Below are 17,136 nucleotides of genomic sequence, written 5' to 3'. Positions count from 1 at the left end.
TTCCTATTTCCGCATTCAAGTAACCTTCCCAAGTATTTCTATGAGATTAGAGTTCTCAGAAATAGTGAATATTCAGAATATTGCTGCTGATACCTGTAGACTGGATTTTAATTTGATTCTAGTTATTTTGTATAAAATGCATTTTACTGTCTTTGCAATGATTCAGGTACTATTAAAACATCAGCTTGTATCTGAAACATGAGTAGCAGTTCTTGCATTTTGAAGAAATAATACAGAAATAAAATATATGAACAAATAAAAAGATAATTTTCTTTTAAACATATCATGTGCAAAAGGAATCCCAATTTATTTAGTGCAACATCATCAAAGGAGAAAGGACAATGTCTCAAATGCCACTTTTATAATAATTTCAAAATTTACACATAAACATAGGCAAATTTAATTTTCAGCAATTTGCTTATAGGAAACTTGAAGTTTTGAACGATGCACAGTGAATTAGGGTTTCAAATATATATTTACTCTAAAATCTTCAGATGGAGTGTAGAAATTCTGCTTGTAAGGCAAATATGAAGAATGTTACCCCCCGTTTTCAAAGAACTTTTCACCAAATAGAATACCCCCATAGTTAAAAAGCATCGTTAAAAAAAATAGAAGGTTGGTGGGTGCTCTGTCCAGAGGTTAATGTTGAGAAAAAGAATTTCAAGTTCTTTTCAGATATTCAACCGATCTTCAACTTATCAAAAACCAGCCATGGGGGAAGGAGCGAGGGCAAGCCACATTGATTTCCTTACGTGTCAATAAGCTGCAGTCTGCTGATTTGATTGGAGGCCTTTGCAAATGTTTGATGACGATTGCAAACCACAGCCAAGCAGATAGGAATTATGCAGTAGCCCACTGTTTTAGGATCAGCCCTCGTACATGAGTAAAGAAATAAGAACATTTGCAAATAAGGTATTAAAAAGATAATGGCCCATAGCCAAAAGGGTACAGAGAGAAGACGTGTTTTTAAGGAATGCATCCAGCTGATTTCTTGTTTAAATTTCTCTGGTGGTTGCTGAATGTGTTCCAGTGCTAGTCGATTGTAAGTCTCATTGATTTCGAAGACATAGTAAAATGCTGCAGCACTTGCTATTAGATACAGTCCCACACCAATCCATCCCATCCTCTGACGGAAATTCATCATTCTCCATGCTCTGCGCCTTAAAAACAAAAATAATAATTAGCCATTGTGAGGAAAAGTAATATATAATAGTACACAATAATAAGAATTGCCTAGATACATCAGTGTTTTTCAACCTTAGCAATACTAAGATCCATGGACCAATTCCCCAGCTAGGAAATTCTGGGAATTAAAAACCCATACTATTAAAGTTGAAAAATACTGGTACAGGCATAGTAAGCAATTTTTGGCTTTTTGATTTTAAGATATTCTATTGACAGTAGCAAGATAATGTGATATTAGCATTGGCTGCAATATGCTAATTATAAAATGTTTTAATAAACACCAAGGGAGGCAGTGTTGGGCTTCAGGGTTTAGTGACCATGGATTAGAGAAGGGGTTCCCAATCTGAAATTTGTTCAGTTTTTCCTACTTGCCTTTACTATTTTCTAGTAATTTTTGGCTATGGAATATTTTTATTCTATATGCATTAATGTAAATGTTTCCCCTTGTCCAGTTGTATCCAACTATGCAGGGCAGTGCTGATCTCCGTTTTTCTAGTGGAGGGAACCAGTGTTATCTGGAGACATTTCCATGATCATGTGGCCAGCATGACTATATGCCAAGTCACAAGGAACGCTGCTACCTTTCCACTGAAATGGTACCTAATATCTGCTGACATTTGCATGCTTTTGAAATGCTAGATTGGCAAAAGCTAAACAAATAACTGGAGCTCACTCCATTGCATGGTGTTTGGATCTCGAAACCAGCTTTCAGTTTCCCAGCTCACAAGCCCAGCATCTTTAACTGCTGAGCCTTTAGCAAATATTAGAGATCCTCAAGTTTCATTTACACTCCTACACATTATTTGGTAACAATGGCCCCATCACAACACATAGTTAACATATGTTCAGAGCTGGCAGCTATACGACTAATGCCTTCAATGAATTAAGTTTATTATGATACATCTGTTTCATTACAGCAGGACTACAGGACTGAATTATCTCTGCTTTATGCAAGATACAAATCGCCTTCCAACCTATACTAGTATCACAATTATTGTTAAGTTTGATTATCATAAGCATTTAAAAGGGTTCTCAAGCAAGAGATTTTCCACAGAAATGGCTACTTTTTCTGAAGTTAGCAAAAACTAAGAACTAGGATGCAATGATTAAAGTAAAACTAATGAAAACAACTAGGGACATCAAAGTTCTTTCTTGTCTGAAGAAATCCAAAATTTTGATTGAACACTCTATAATTCTGATCATTAACTAAAATACAAGCATACTTAAGTTCTATAAACAGTGAAATTTGTTTAAAATTATGACCTCTACTTTCAACATACAAAGAGGCATATTATTCTGAACTAGGAATGTGTAACTGTCAGTGTCACTCACCCCAGTATGATTATGAGAGCTATGGGCACATATTGCTCAGAAGGTAAGATGTTGAATCAGCTTTTATTCCTGCTATTAATCATCTCAACATCCTAAACTAATTGCAGAACTGTTCTAATTGCAGTAGATGGTTTTGTAGCTGTTTTCTTTTGGTTTCAATATATAGAGGCATAGTGGCCTTAGTTAATGATCAAAGAAAGTTTGGACTTTTGTCCAAACTAGGAACATTCTGACTTTAGAATGGTGAAAATGAATGACTGAAATACACGCGCACACACACCTGCTTTCATCTTTCAGGAAAAAAAAAAAACTATTACACAATATATCAAAGGAAATGTCTATAATTTAAAGCAATCCTGTGTTAAAACTTGCATTATTTAAAAATATAATATAATGGATATAGCATTAATGCTGCATAGATTCCTACCTTTAATTTAGCATCATTTTTTAAACATTCTCTAATGATTTTAATTCTGAATTTTGACATTTTCATGTTTGTAATAAACATTATTTATAATAGGTTTATAATAAATTATAGTTTACCATTATCAAACTTGGTCATTGTTCTTCAAAATGGCTACATGAGATTTCAGGTTAACAGTCTTTGCAGTCATTATCTCAGGATACTTAGTATCCAAGAAACCAATCCATGATATTTACCTGATTTGTTTACATAGGAAAAAGGGCTACTTACATTTTAAAACAATTTTAAAAGGTTTCAAGAACAAATCTAGAGCACAGTAATGAAAGTCCAAGTAGTACTTTCTGACCAAATGATCTGTATTGCAACTTATCTGCACTGCAGTTCTAGGCAATCATTTCAGGATGAAGTTTATGTACTTACGAAGCACTTAATATAAACTGTGGGTACATTTTAAGGTCATAGAACTGAGTTGTAATACTACAGTAATTAACTTAGAAAATTCCCACTTCAATATTTACTGCAGTCACATGTCCTATAGGAAAGGTCTTTAGTCTTGTACATGGCACTGTAGTTTCTGTTGGCTGTTATAATTGAGACTGAGGGGCAATCTGAGCAATCATTAAAATCACCCTAAATGTTGAATTGTTTCATCAGCATAAACATTAAACAATCATCTCAAGGCAACGTTATTCCAGTTCTACAGCATACTTTTACTTGAAGCATGTAGCAATTGGAAGGATCTGTTCCAGAGCTTGATTCACAGATTATTTTGCTACCAATGCTAATGACAATATTGTTTTAAAAAGTATAACACTGTTGTACTAAATATCAGGATTCACCAGAAAGTTCTGACTATAGAAAACAAGGAAAATACAATTGCTTTCTCAATAAATTTGGATTAATTTTCTTCATTTCTCTACCAATCTTCTTGAATCTATCCCCTCTATTCACACTATGAGGAAGAGCTGCATTCTTTGAAATGTTGGTGTTCCCTTATTACATATAGTTTAATCCCATTCTTCTTCCAAATAGAGACTTAATTAATATGAAAATAATCAAACAGTCAGTGTTGTAAAGCTTCATTGCATGTTTTTCATTTTACTATAGAAAAAAGGTACAATAAAAGTATCACATAGCATAGACACTAGCTATAGCCCATGGATGGTATTTTTATTCTGTAAAAGTAACAGAGCCAGTCAGGTGTACTGGTTAAGGAAGTGATGGCAAACCTTTTAGACACCCAGTGCCCAAACCATGCACAAGCATACCCAAACTGAAAGGTGTGCATGCGTGCATGCGCAGCAGAGATCCGAAGATCAGCTGGCCAGCGGAAGGTGCGGCATCCCAACACTGGCAAGAGGTAAGATCTTTTTCTTTCATGAGCTTCTGTTTCATCATTTGCAGGGAAACAGAAGCTCACATAAGAAACGCCACGGAGATCTGACCTGGTGCGACGGCGCACATGCCAGCAGAGAAGGCTGCGTGTGCCATCTCTGGCACATGTGCCATAGTTTCGCCATCACGGGGTTAGGGCATCATGCTAGTACAGGCATATCCAACGTTTTAGTTTGCCTGAGCCTCATTGAGTGAAAAGGAATTGTCTTGGCCTATATAAAATATATTTGCATTTATTTTGAGAATTTATGCAGCTGCCCATTCACTTTCAGTGACTCTAGGCAGCTTACAAAAAATATACAAATATGGTATATATTTGAGAGAGAGGGAGAGAGAGAGAAATGTATATAAATGCACAGTAATGTTAAAAGTTTATGATCTTGTGTGGAGGGCAGCATTACTAGCTGTCCAGGGCTGCATGGGATTGGACACACTTGTGCTAGAAATTGGGAAAGAGTGTGTTCTAACCCTGCCTTAGGCACAAAGCCAACTGGAGGACCTTAGGTCAGTCCTTTCAGACCTAGGAAGGAGGCAAAGGCAAATCACTTTTAACATCTTGCCAAGAAAACTCAAGAACTTGTTCGGGCAGTCACCAGGAGTCAATGTTGACTCAAAGGCATATAAAGACAGACACACAGAGATTCACATGACATGCTAGCAGTATAATTTTCCATAAGATTTTAAAACTAACTACATTATTTCCAAACATAGTACAATAGATAATATTGGAAAACGAAAGAAAACTTAAGTTATACTGCCACTGTTTATCATTTGCATCTTTTGTGACAAACAGCTTTACATTGCTATCTTATCTGCCATATGGTTATTCAGTTAAACCACATTAATGGATCTTTCTCTTACATATTGATCTTTATCTACACTGCTATGCTATCCTCTAAATATAGCAGACTTCCACAGAACTCTTCAAAAAACAAATCTGTTTTAAATGTGAGATACATTCATACAATACAATACAAAAGGACACATTTCCACTGCTAGCAATGTGATGGCAAGGAAGCCAGTGATTAAAATCATTAATACTAGGCAACTACAAACAAAATTCAGTCTGAAGGACAACTTTTTTCTCACCGTTTCATAAACTGTCGAGAATTCTCTTTTATAGAACACCTCTTGAAAGTAAGTGGATTCTCAAGACTCCTTGAGATTGAACTCCCTTCCCTCTGGTGATTTTTTTGGATATGTCTTACACGTTTTCTTGGCAACAGTACAGAAACAATTGGCCCTGCCTTCTTCTGGGATTTTCTTTCTTTCTTTTTTTAATTTTCCACTCAGGTTTATAATCTGAAGACTTCTTGGCGCCTCCAATCCAAATGGTAACTAATCCTGCTTTTTTTAAAAAAAAAATAGATCAGCCAAGATCAGATCCCTGTATATATCTTTCCTAGCTGCTATGTTTAACTACCTCCCCAAAAACAGAATTATAGATGGAACAATAAAACTCCATCCAAGATTTACTGGGCAAAGATTCACCCCTCCGAGAAGAAACATGCGAGAGATCCCACCTCCCAAGGTAGAACTTTAAAGCAGAAGCCCAGGACTCAAGGATTTCCAGCTGCTTGGTCCTTTCCCTCGTGGTTTCTCTCTCACCCACCCGAATTCATCCGGACTAAGGGGCTGGGATCTCTTGCATTTCCTCGCCACGGAGAATCCATGCCTGACTAGATTAATAAATTACCCTGACTAGGTGGTACCCTGACTTGTCGATCAGAAAGGTCGGCGGTTCGAATCCCTAGTACAGGTCTCCTGCGTGAGCAGGGGGTTGGACTAGATGACCTCCAAGATCCCTTCCAACTCTGTTATTGTTACATGCCTTCACCTCATTGCCCCCCCGAAGGAGGTCTCAAGAGGAACTAAAAGTTCCCAGGTGCCGAGGGGCTCCTAGGCAATGCGGGAACACCAATCCGAGCAATTGAGCCCCAGCAGCCCCTACTCGGGGGAGAGGCTCCGCCGTCGGCCTTCCCCTCCCGACCCCGGGAGGCGAGGCTGCCGCATTCCCAGCCCGCTCCCTCCCTCCCTCCCACCGCGTACCTTCCTCCGCCAGGGAACCCGGGAGCAAAACAAGCTGGAGGAGGAGGAGGGCAGGCGAGGGGAATCCGAGGAAGGGCCGCCCGCCCAATCACATCGCTCCCTGCGCCGCGTCCAGCGGAGGAAGGGAGGGAGGGCGGCGCTCCGCAACCCAAGCCACGCTCCGGATCCCTCCGGCGCCGGGCCCCACCATCCGTTTCGTCTCCGGCCGAAGGCCCGCCCTCGCCTCCCTCTGCTTCCGGGTAGTGCACGAGGGTCCTCTGCTTTCCGCGGCTCACATCTCGGGAGAGGCGACCGAGAGGCGGCGAGGGCGCCTCAGTCGGTCCCTCAAGCCGCCGGAACCACGCGGCGGACGTAGCAGTCAGGCTATTTTTGAGAGAGAGAGAGACGAGAGAGCGAGCCAGGCTTCCTTCTTAACGTGGGGGCAGAAGGGATGGTTGGTGTCTCCCCCACCAATTTGTGCGGGGAGGGGATTCCTGAGGATCAGCAGGGAAGCGCAGGATTTCCTACACACACAAATATTTTCCTCCTTAGACCAAGATAACTAACAGTAACAGTTGGAAGGGACCTTAGAGGTCAGCTAGTCCAACCTCCTGCTCATACAGGGGACTTGTACTAGGGATTCGAACCTCTGAACTGTCGACTTTTCTGATCGACAAACTGTCTTAGCCACTGAGTCACCTGATTTTGTAAAAAATCTTGTACAAAAATCATAAAAAAGATTTATTTGCGAATGGCTACCATGAGTTTTATAGGTAATTTTTTTTTACATTTCCCCCAAGGATTTGGAGGGGGGAGAGAGACTTTCTTCTCTGGAAATAATTTTGCACCAAGTGGTAACAGTCTTGTGATGTAGTATACATAGTTCTCTGCTTACCAGCACAGTTGAGTCCCCTAAAATTGATGTTACTAAGTGAGAAATTGGTTAAGAGGGTTTTTTTTTGCCCCATTTTATGATTTTTTGGCACCTTTGTTAAGAGAATCACTGCAGTTGTAAAATTAACAAGTAACCCGGTTGTTGAATGAATCTGATTTCCCCACTGACTGCTTGTGATGATGTCGCAAAAGATGATCACATGACTGAGTTGTCAAGCATCTGAATGTAAATCATGTGATTGTTTGAATCACGCTGGGCTTTCTGGACCACTTCCTCTTATGCCACTTAACAACTCCCTTTCACTAGATAAGGTCTGCCCACCTATTAGGTTGGTTGTTACACTGAGCTAATTCTATGATACTCAGAGAAACTTGTCACGGTGAGAGAATACCAGGAAGTTCTGCGGTGTCTGCTGTTGGCAATTGTGAATGCAGTTGGCATGACACCACAACAGTGGGACACATGAGCAGGAAATGCATGGCTGGGCTTTGTGCAAAGAATCTAAGCAGCAGATGCAGCTTCATTAATATTTAGACAAAGACATAACCCAATCAAAGGATACAGTATATGTACTAGATAGATAGATAGATAGATAGATAGATGATAGATAGATAGATAGATAGATAGATAGATAGATAGATAGATAGATAGATGCATGCATGCATGCATGCATGCATGCATAAAAGAGTAAACAAACACATCAGGCTTGAGAATATTGAAAAACCAGATGACAACAGTGTTAGCACTGTCATCTGTGGAAATGATATGAAAATGACAATAGAAGTGGCACTTTTAAAATAATATCGATACCAGAAGTGATTGGATGTATTAAAGATCAGTAAGAGCAACAGGAATGTCAAATCTTTAGCTGTTGTAAGTTTATAACTTAATTAAGACCCAAAAAGCAAAACTACCTTGAACTCTCATGTCCAGCCAGTTAAAATCACAATAGGAGTAGGAGACCATGCCTTGGATATGTAAGCTGCCTTGGATTATTTGTATCAACATTAATAGCAGAATAAAAATAAATAATAATATAAAAAAATAACTTGGAACAGCAACTTCGCAGGCATCCAACTCAACTAAATTCATGAAGGGAATTGGATAAAATAAGCCCAAAAGCTTTCACAGGAGCCACAGTCTATAGTTTCAGACAAAAATATCTATGCTTAAAAAGTGGTCAGAATTGCCAACTTTGCAGCCAGTCAAATGAACCAGACTTAAGTAAATCTGGAAGGGTGAGTGTCTTGAGAGGAACTGCTTTGGGAACTGCATTCTTGTCATCTATTTCAGGCAAAAAAGTATTTTGAGAAACACCCTGAATCATCCGTTTTCCAAAGCCAATCAATTAGATCACACAGCACTAGAATACATGAAGAAACCATGTTTCAAAATTGTCCTTAAAACAAGTAGAATTCTATGAAAATAGCAGAATATAATGTACCAAGAAAAGGAAATTAACTATACTGAATGCTTGTTATATCTATCTAACTATTGCTGTCAGAGACCTCTTGGAATAATTTCCATAGCTGGGGTTTTTGAGGAGTTAATAAAAGTATTTAAAGGTTATTCTTAAGATAAAAGAGGTCCATTACTCTACTTTATATTGTGCACCAGTTACACACTTTCCTGGATAGGGAGGCTCTATACTCGGTCACTCATGCTCTGGTCATCTTCCATTTGGACTATTGCAATGGACTCTACGTGGGGCTATCCTTGAAAAGTATCTGGATGCTTCAGCTGATACAAAAGGTATCAATGTTGGGCACCAGAATGGTGCATATAACGGCACTTGTGCTGAGCGAGTTGTACTGAACACCAGTATGCTTCTGGGTCCGATAAAGGTGTTGTTTATGATCTTTAAAGTCCTACATGGCATGGAGCCAGGTTACCTATAGAACCAGCTTCATCCCATTGAATCAGCCCATCCCACTTAGTCAGGCAGGAAAGGTATGTTGTGTTAAAGCAGTGTTTCTCAACCTTGGCGACTTTAAGTCCTGTGGACTTCAACTCCCAGAATCCCCCAGCCAGCTCTCTCTGGCTGGGGAATTCTGGGAGTTGAAGTCCACAGGACTTAAAGTCGCCAAGGTTGAGAAACACTGTGTTAAAGGATTCTGACTGGAAGAGCTCAAGAAGCGAGCCGCCTCTGTGGTTGTTTCCACCCTTTAGAATAGTCTCCCCCCTCCCACAGGTGAGGCTGGTCTCCAGTCTCCTGGTCTTTCAAAAATGTCTAAAGACTTGGCTCTGCCATCTCTCTTGGGGCTCAGAGGGGTACATGCTGAAGCCCCTCCCCTACCTTTTAATTCATATTTAACATCAGTTTTTGACCATCCTTGCCTCTATTTTAAATGTTTTATATTCAGTTTATGTTTTTAAACTTTTATTTGTAAACTGCCAAAAGACCCTGTGAAGGAGATTGGCAATTTCTAAAGGTGATAATGAATGAATGAATGAATGAATGAATGAATGAATGAATGAATGAATGAATGAATGTTCTCATTTGTTTCTAATATTATGCTGGTTCTGGAGACTCCATTGAATAATTTTTAATTGTATGAACTAAGCATAATGTTTAATTTGACACATTCTGGTTAAATTATGGCATATTTATATACAAGTCATTGGTTTTATTCATACAGGACATTATTACATTGATTGGATTTTGCTTAACTTGTTATGGAAATCCAGCCTTGTGGTTGAATTAATAAGTGAAAGTAAACAAACCATGGCATATAATGTCGGGTGAAGCAGACCAAATTCTTTATTCGTGTTAGAAGCACCTTCATATTATAACCATATAACATTCAATACTGACCAAATAAAATAGTTATAAACTGGGTCATAAAATATAGCACATGTAAAAACTATGTAAAATATATAGGATTAAAACTAAATGACATTCACCTAGTATTGGGCCACGCCAGCACCATTTTTCTCTCAACAGCATGATGTCTTCCTCCATACATGTTAAAGGAATCATACACATGGTAACATATGTGAGATGGATTATTCTTTTCACATAGGAAATCTTTTGGGAAGCCCAGGTTGGTTGTAAGTAACTGCTACTATTTTTCCTGTGCTTAAAATTCTGTTGAAGTCCACTAGATGGAGCACAATAAGTTAAAAGAAAGCCAATCTTCGTGAATAAATTCTAAAGCGCTGCAGTGATTCTAGAATAGGTTTGATAAATTTGATTATGGAGATTTGAGGAAAAAAACAGCTTGTTCTTTACACTTAACAGTGTAATCTTTCAAGTTGCAAAAGTACTGATTATTACGCCAGAGCTTCTTAACAATCAGTATTTGCATTTTAGGATAAATATGCTTGGTTGGTTAACATATGAAGATGTTGCTTTTCCATCCATTTTTGCTAAACCAGCAATAATTGTATTTTCCACAATTTCTAGAACCGTATGGGAACAGTGACATTGAACCTTTGAGCCAGTTTCTGAGAGGTGTTAGGATGTTGTGAGAAAGAAGCACAAATCGATTCCATTCATGTGGAGTTCCTGGCCAAAAAGTAATATTGCAAAATCTTTCAAGAAAGGTAAATCATAAAGACTTTTGCTATTTCACTTGCCTACTACCCTTTTCTTCTTCTCTTCAGACTCTTAATGACAGTGTAATAAATAATTACTACTGGTAAAAATATGACTATATATTTTATTTCAGTCTGATTTGTTTGTGCAATAGAGGATCATAATCATGCATAACAGCAACAACAATCCACTTTTTAAAATACAAACCACAGAGTTCCTGTAAAAAAGAGTGGCTATGGAAAAGGCAAGGATAATCTCAAAATTAAAGTGAAGTGCAGGTTATACAGTATTTTTGTGCAACACCTTGGAAGGATTTCCTCCTTATATGGGTTTTTATTTCCAGTCAGAAATCCTCCTTAACCCAGAAGAAAAAATGCCAGGAAGAACAACCCATTTCAGTTGAATGCAGAGTCACTGATAGGTTTTAAGATCTCATTTTCCACTTAATATTTTGAACGATCATTTTGGAGGTATATCATAGGAATCTTTTGCTGTGAAATACAGTTAGAAGTACATGGTAAAACAAATGACTTTCAGAGATTTTGAGTATGTGTCAGAACACTGTATGAAATACAAATTAATGGAAGTCTGATCTAGTAGAGTGGAACTGATAAGTAGTGCCATGGTGTAGATTTATTTGATCTGTATTAGATCTGATGTAAGGAATGAATATTTATTGAAACTATTTACACTGGCTATGTGTAAGAATGGGGATTTATCTACTGTATAATATGGAAGTGAGAGTTGGAGTAAGGAGAAACATAAATGTAAATTGTATGCAATGGGAATGGACTACTTGAGAACTATGAGTTGTAAAATAGCAATAGCACTTAGACTTATATACTGCTTCACAGTGCTTTGTAGCCTTCTCTAAGCAGTTTAGAGAGTCAGCACATTGCCCCCAATAATCTGGGTCTTCACATTACCAACCTCCAAATTATGGAAGGCTGAGTCAATTTTGACTCCTGAACCCATCAGGATTGAATGAGTTGTATAAGAAGTGATAGGAGCAAAAATGAATTGGTCCTAAATATGAATTGAATAAAAAAGTAACCGAGAAACTAAATAGATTTAGCTGCATTTCTTTCCTTATGTCATAACTTTAATTGCTTTGCCTTTCTTTTTCTTACTCCTATTCTATGTTTCCTATAATCTTGCTTACCTCAGAAGGAAATAGGTGATGGATATGCATTTATGTCCTTTTACTGTATGACCTAATCAAGATTACATGAAATAGCTGTAGCAAAGATTGAAATTGCTGTATGAACTAATTGTGTTTTTTCATTGATTAAATCTGGTCCGTTTTCATTGGTGTCATTTATGAAAAAGGACCCAGAAACACTATACAGCTAGGCTAAGCATTTTTGCAGCGAAGATTTGTTGGTCCCAGTATTTTTAGACAAATTTAACATGATGAATGTTAACAAAACATTGCTGGGGCTGCTTGTCCCTAAGGCCATATTAATATGGTGAACTGGTTCCCATTACCTGCTCCATTCCATTTCTTCCAGCTTTTTGGCAGGGAAGCCAGTGCCTTAAATCAAGGAAGTTTGCAGTTCTATAATGCTGTGATGATATTTTCACAGGCATCAATCGGAAAATCTTATCCTATACTGTAAACATACAACTTGATAGTGCAAACTTTCTTAAAGATTTAGGACCAAGTGCAGGGTTTTTAAAAAAATGTTTTATAAATAAATGGTATAGGCTAGGAATAAATCATCCTTTTGGACCTTTTGTGATGCTTTTGTAATTTTAAGAGCATATCATGTCATGGGCGCTCCAACAAAATTACTTCCATGGAGAGAGACTCTTGCCCATTGATGAGATGATGAGTATGACCAGTTTATTCTGTCACCTTTTCCTGCACACAGAATTTCCTCTATGGTTTTATTGCTCAGAAGAGCTTCCTTCCATCCAAACATCCTGAGGTCACATGTAATAAGCATTTTCTGATAATGAAGACTGATTGTTTAACTTTTGCATTCTGGGCTTCACTGTTTCCATTTGTTTATTCATAGGGTCTGGTCTTTTAATGTAGAGGCATTAGTTAAGATCCAAAGGACCATTCAATTACTCCTACAAATTCAAAACCTCTTTGGTATTAATTGAATGCCAGCTTTAGTAGGTTTCATCCATAAACATGATTAAGCTTCTCATTGTTTACACTTACTCATTTCCTCTTCATTTTTGTTTTTTCTAGCACTTCAAAGAGCACTAGATTTGTATACCTACCTACCTACGTACGTACCTATTTTTTTAATTTTTCTAATTTCCATACCTACAATCACTCAAAGGCATTGTGGAAGATCAAAAGAATGGCTTGGCATACTTAAATAAACTGCTATTTGTTGGCGGTGTTATGGCACAATTTTTTATTTTTTTTAAAAAAAATCAGCTTAAGTTTGTAATGATCCACATACAATATAGGAGTTGCAGTACTCTCTGAAATTGACATTGTGTGTCATCCAGATAGTGTCTAGTCTTTGACATAATTTTTTCCATGAAATCTGTTCCCAACCTCACCCTTTTTCCTCCATCCATTGCCACTCTAATTGAGTCCATCTGCCTTGCTGGTCAGCTTCTTTTTCTTTCACCTTTTCAACAATATAGACTTCTCACAGATGCTGGTTTTGCAGAATTGTCCAAAGTATGATTAAAGCCTGGCATTTGTGTCTTGAGTGAGAACTCTGTATCAATATGTTCAATGATTCATTTGTTTGCTTATTTTTTGGCTATCCCTGGTATTCTCAGGAGTCTTCTCCAACACCAAAGTTTGAAAACATCAACAGTAAAGTTTTTGAAAGTGTACTTTTTCTATCTTGCTTTTTCAAATCAAAAGTTGAGGTTTTGCTTCTATGGAATATTGTAGGAAAAACCATTGCAACATAATTTTGATTTCTGTAGGTATATATCTCCATATCCAAATATATTTTCCAAAACCCTCATAGCTGCTTTACCAAATGCTAGTCTGTGGCATATTTCTTGAATATTGGTTCCTTTACTGTTGATAATCAACCCTAAAAAGCAGAAATTAACCATCATTTTAGTATCTCCACTGTCATTTTTAAGGCTGTACCTGTTGTCATTAGTTTGGACCTATTTATATTTAATCTTAGTCCCCTTAATCTTTGTGAAGGTTATTAACAGAGAATAACAGGGTTGGAAGAGACCTTGGGTGTCTGTTTCCATTTTCAATGTCTTTACAGATATCATAATATTGCTTCTTGTTTGTTCTAACAGTTCTTTCCTTTGTTTTCTTGGCTTTGGCTTCCTTCCCCATCCATCCATCCATCCATCCATCCATCCATCCATCCATCCATCCATCTTCACAATTTGTTTTAAACTCAAACTTTCCTTCTCCAGTATCTTGGTTTTTTGACATTCTCTTTTTAATTCATCCTTAACAGCTTCTTTGATTCCATTCCAGATTCTGGTTCCCTCTCAATGAGGTTCAGAACTACAAAATAATTTTTGATCATCTCCTTGAAAATGGTATATAGTCAAGATCATATCATGAAAATTAGTTGTTTTTTCCTTTCACTCGTTTAACCTGAAACATATGGGCAGTACACGATCTGTTTCACAGTAGCCCCTAGCCTCATATTTGCTGTTATAATTGAATTCTTCCACTTCCTTGTGCCAATAATATAGTCACTTTGATTTCTGTGTACTTTGATGATATTCATGTATTTAGATATCATGTGGTTACTTGAAGTGTTAGCAATGAAAAAAACCATTCAACTGGCAGAAATGGATCTCTTTCTTTTGCTTCATTTTGGTTTCCTATACAACTTGAAACTGTGGATAAGAAGCACATGTCCATTAATTTTGCCTAGAAAAGAATCCAGTGAATTTTTTTTCTTAAAGAGTCATATAGCAATAGCAGTTAGACTTATATACCGCTTCATAGGGCTTTCAGCCCTCTCTAAGTGGTTTACAGAGTCAGCATATTGCCCCCAACAACAATCCGGGTCCTCATTTTACCCACCTCAGAAGGATGGAAGGCTGAGTCAACCTTGAGCCGGTGAGATTAGAACCGCTGAACTGCAGATAACAGTCAGCTAAAGTGGCCTGCAGTACTGCACCCTAACCACTGCGCCACCTCGGGCATGTTCTATGTTCTATTTACCTACTCCACTTAAATAATATCAGTTCAGCTTTAGCCCATCTTAAATTTCCAAGTATTTACAGTACATGGTAGTTTTATATAGAGCAGATTATACCAGTCCAAGTGAAATATTACCATAATGAATGAAAATTTGACATTTTGGGTAGCCTTGGCACCACATCTCCCAAGATATAAAATCTGACCTTGTAAACTGCATATGTAGGCCTACCCCTTGTTTTTCAGAAGGCAAATTTGTAGCCCAGGAAATACACAGGCATTGGGAGAAAAAGGATCAGTCTAACCCTAACTGAATTCATATTAATTTAAAGCAAGTTGAATTCCCATTTGTGACCAGAAGGAGTTTTGTCTTATCGGGATAGTTCTTTGTTTTCTTTATGTAGGAATTACTAGTATTTGGACATAGTTTCAGAACTTGATTACCTTCACAGGAGTCCAATAATAACTGAGTTTCAGGCAAAAAAAGTTACTTTTTTACAGATTTCCCCAGAAAAATGTCAATAAATAAGATCAGATTGATTTATCCCAGCAGATCTGCTACATGGTGTTTCAGAGCTGTTTGCTGTTAAACTTTTAATCAAATATAAAATCTACAGTTGTAAGGACACGCAATTCTAGTAGTGCCTGTGCAGTTTCCAGTAGTTAAGGTACTATAAAAATTGTATTATGTTACCAGGTAGAGAAAGTAATTAATCTACAAGGTGGAAGCAAATTAAACTTCAGGAAAATATACCTGTACATGTATATTTATTTCTATTTGCAACTCCAATACAAAGGCATTCGTTCTTCACAGAGCCTTCTGCTAGTTTAAGGAAAGACCCTCTGTGATAAGTTTCTGCTTTGCCTTTATAGAAGGTCTTGATTTAATTTCTAGTCTTTCCCGTTTTTACAATGTGGCTGAGAAAGTGAATTTGCTATCTCTTCCATTTTGCATTTTATATTTGTGTATTGTGCGTGTTTTAATATTTTGTGGTTCTTTGGGTTTATTGTTTGTTTTTCTACACAAAGTCACATTGTTTGAATTGGGCAACTTTATAAAATCCAGTAAATGAAAGAATAAATAGAAATGAAATAAATGCTGAGCTAGCCTAATGTTTGACCTGACTTGTTATAAACTTCCCATTTTCTGGTGGTAGAGCATGAAATCCTTTTGCTGACTAATTATGAATAGTTGTAAGATAAGATTCACATTAATTGCTTTGCTCCCCCGCCTCTACAAATCTAGTAAGAATACTATGTACTATGTTTCCTCTCAGGAATCTTATATTAAGCAACAAGAAGAATGGACATAATAAACAAGCGCATTATAGTGCATCTTTGCTTCACCCTTTCCACCACTTCAAATATTTCATTAATTTAATTAATGTATTCAATTTAAGTACTATCGACTCCACCCGACTGGGTGGTGTACAAGAAAACCAAACCAAAATAGAAAATATAATACAATACAAAGGAATTCCTCAGGTTCCAACAAGGCACAGAGGTACTTTCTGAACAACACTCAGAGGGGATGTAGAGACAGCTAGAGAGGAGAGAATTATTTGTAAATAGCCTTAGAACCTAAAGTAAATGAACTTAAAATAAATTCACAAGAATAAAGTTTTCTGCCTTCTCTTTTTTGCAACAGTCCCCCACATTGAAAACAAATGGTGGGGGTCAAGGGTGAAATCAACTTACCTTTGCTACCTGTTTGTAAATATGAGCGTGCAGGCGCAGGACCTTCCGTGCATACACAGAGCTTCAAAGACAGGACATGATGACCTCCAGGTAGGTGGACGGAGCCTCCTGTTGCTAGTGCTACCAGTTCGCCCAAACTAGATAGAACCGGTTGAATTTCACCCCTGGTGGGGGGGAAGGGAAAAGTATTTATTTATTTGTGATATTTATGTATGAAAACAACCAGTCTCTAGATGAACCTACTTAATAAAATCCTGGTACAGAATCAAAATAATTACTTAAAATAGCAGTTCCAATTCAATTTTCAATTGATGCTAAAAGTAAAAAGCTTAGATTATGGACTGTTGTGCCACTACATATCTCCAGAAGAGCCATGTTTTCACCTGCTTCCATATGGCCATGGGAGAGTGGGCCATCCATGTGTCATCCCTTCAAGGTAGATCAGACTTGACTACTAGTGATCAATGCAAAAACTGCTTCTATTATAGGGTTAAAGTAACAGAATCTTGCAACTCTGAATGTGCCTCTTCTTT

The 17,136-nt window shown here is 37.6% G+C and overlaps 1 protein-coding gene across 7 annotated transcripts; it reads right to left on the bottom strand.

The window, feature by feature from the left end:
* Positions 1-283: 283 nt before the first annotated feature.
* LYSET (lysosomal enzyme trafficking factor) lies at positions 284-16,740 on the bottom strand. Of its 7 annotated transcripts, none has more exons than XM_014060278.2 (3): positions 6,386-6,527; positions 5,426-5,683; positions 284-1,160 (listed from the first exon to the last, which is right to left on the bottom strand). In XM_014060278.2, the coding sequence occupies exons 2-3, from the start codon at positions 5,431-5,433 to the stop codon at positions 749-751; spliced, it is 420 nt and encodes a 139-aa protein (XP_013915753.1). In that variant the 5' UTR covers positions 5,434-5,683; positions 6,386-6,527; the 3' UTR covers positions 284-748. The 7 variants fall into 7 exon arrangements, with proteins under 7 accessions (XP_013915753.1, XP_087581848.1, XP_013915752.1 ...); XM_087725722.1 differs by having other exon boundaries at positions 5,426-5,680; positions 6,386-6,515; XM_014060277.2 differs by lacking the exon at positions 6,386-6,527 and adding an exon at positions 6,033-6,218 and having other exon boundaries at positions 5,426-5,680.
* Positions 16,741-17,136: the final 396 nt, after the last annotated feature.

This window comes from Thamnophis sirtalis, unplaced genomic scaffold (genome assembly GCF_051295495.1).
Source record: "Thamnophis sirtalis isolate CommonGarterSnake01/CBP01778 unplaced genomic scaffold, rThaSir2_p1.2 scaffold_1, whole genome shotgun sequence".
Lineage (NCBI taxonomy): Eukaryota > Metazoa > Chordata > Lepidosauria > Squamata > Natricidae > Thamnophis > Thamnophis sirtalis.
This window is presented reverse-complemented; position numbering and strand designations above follow the sequence as displayed.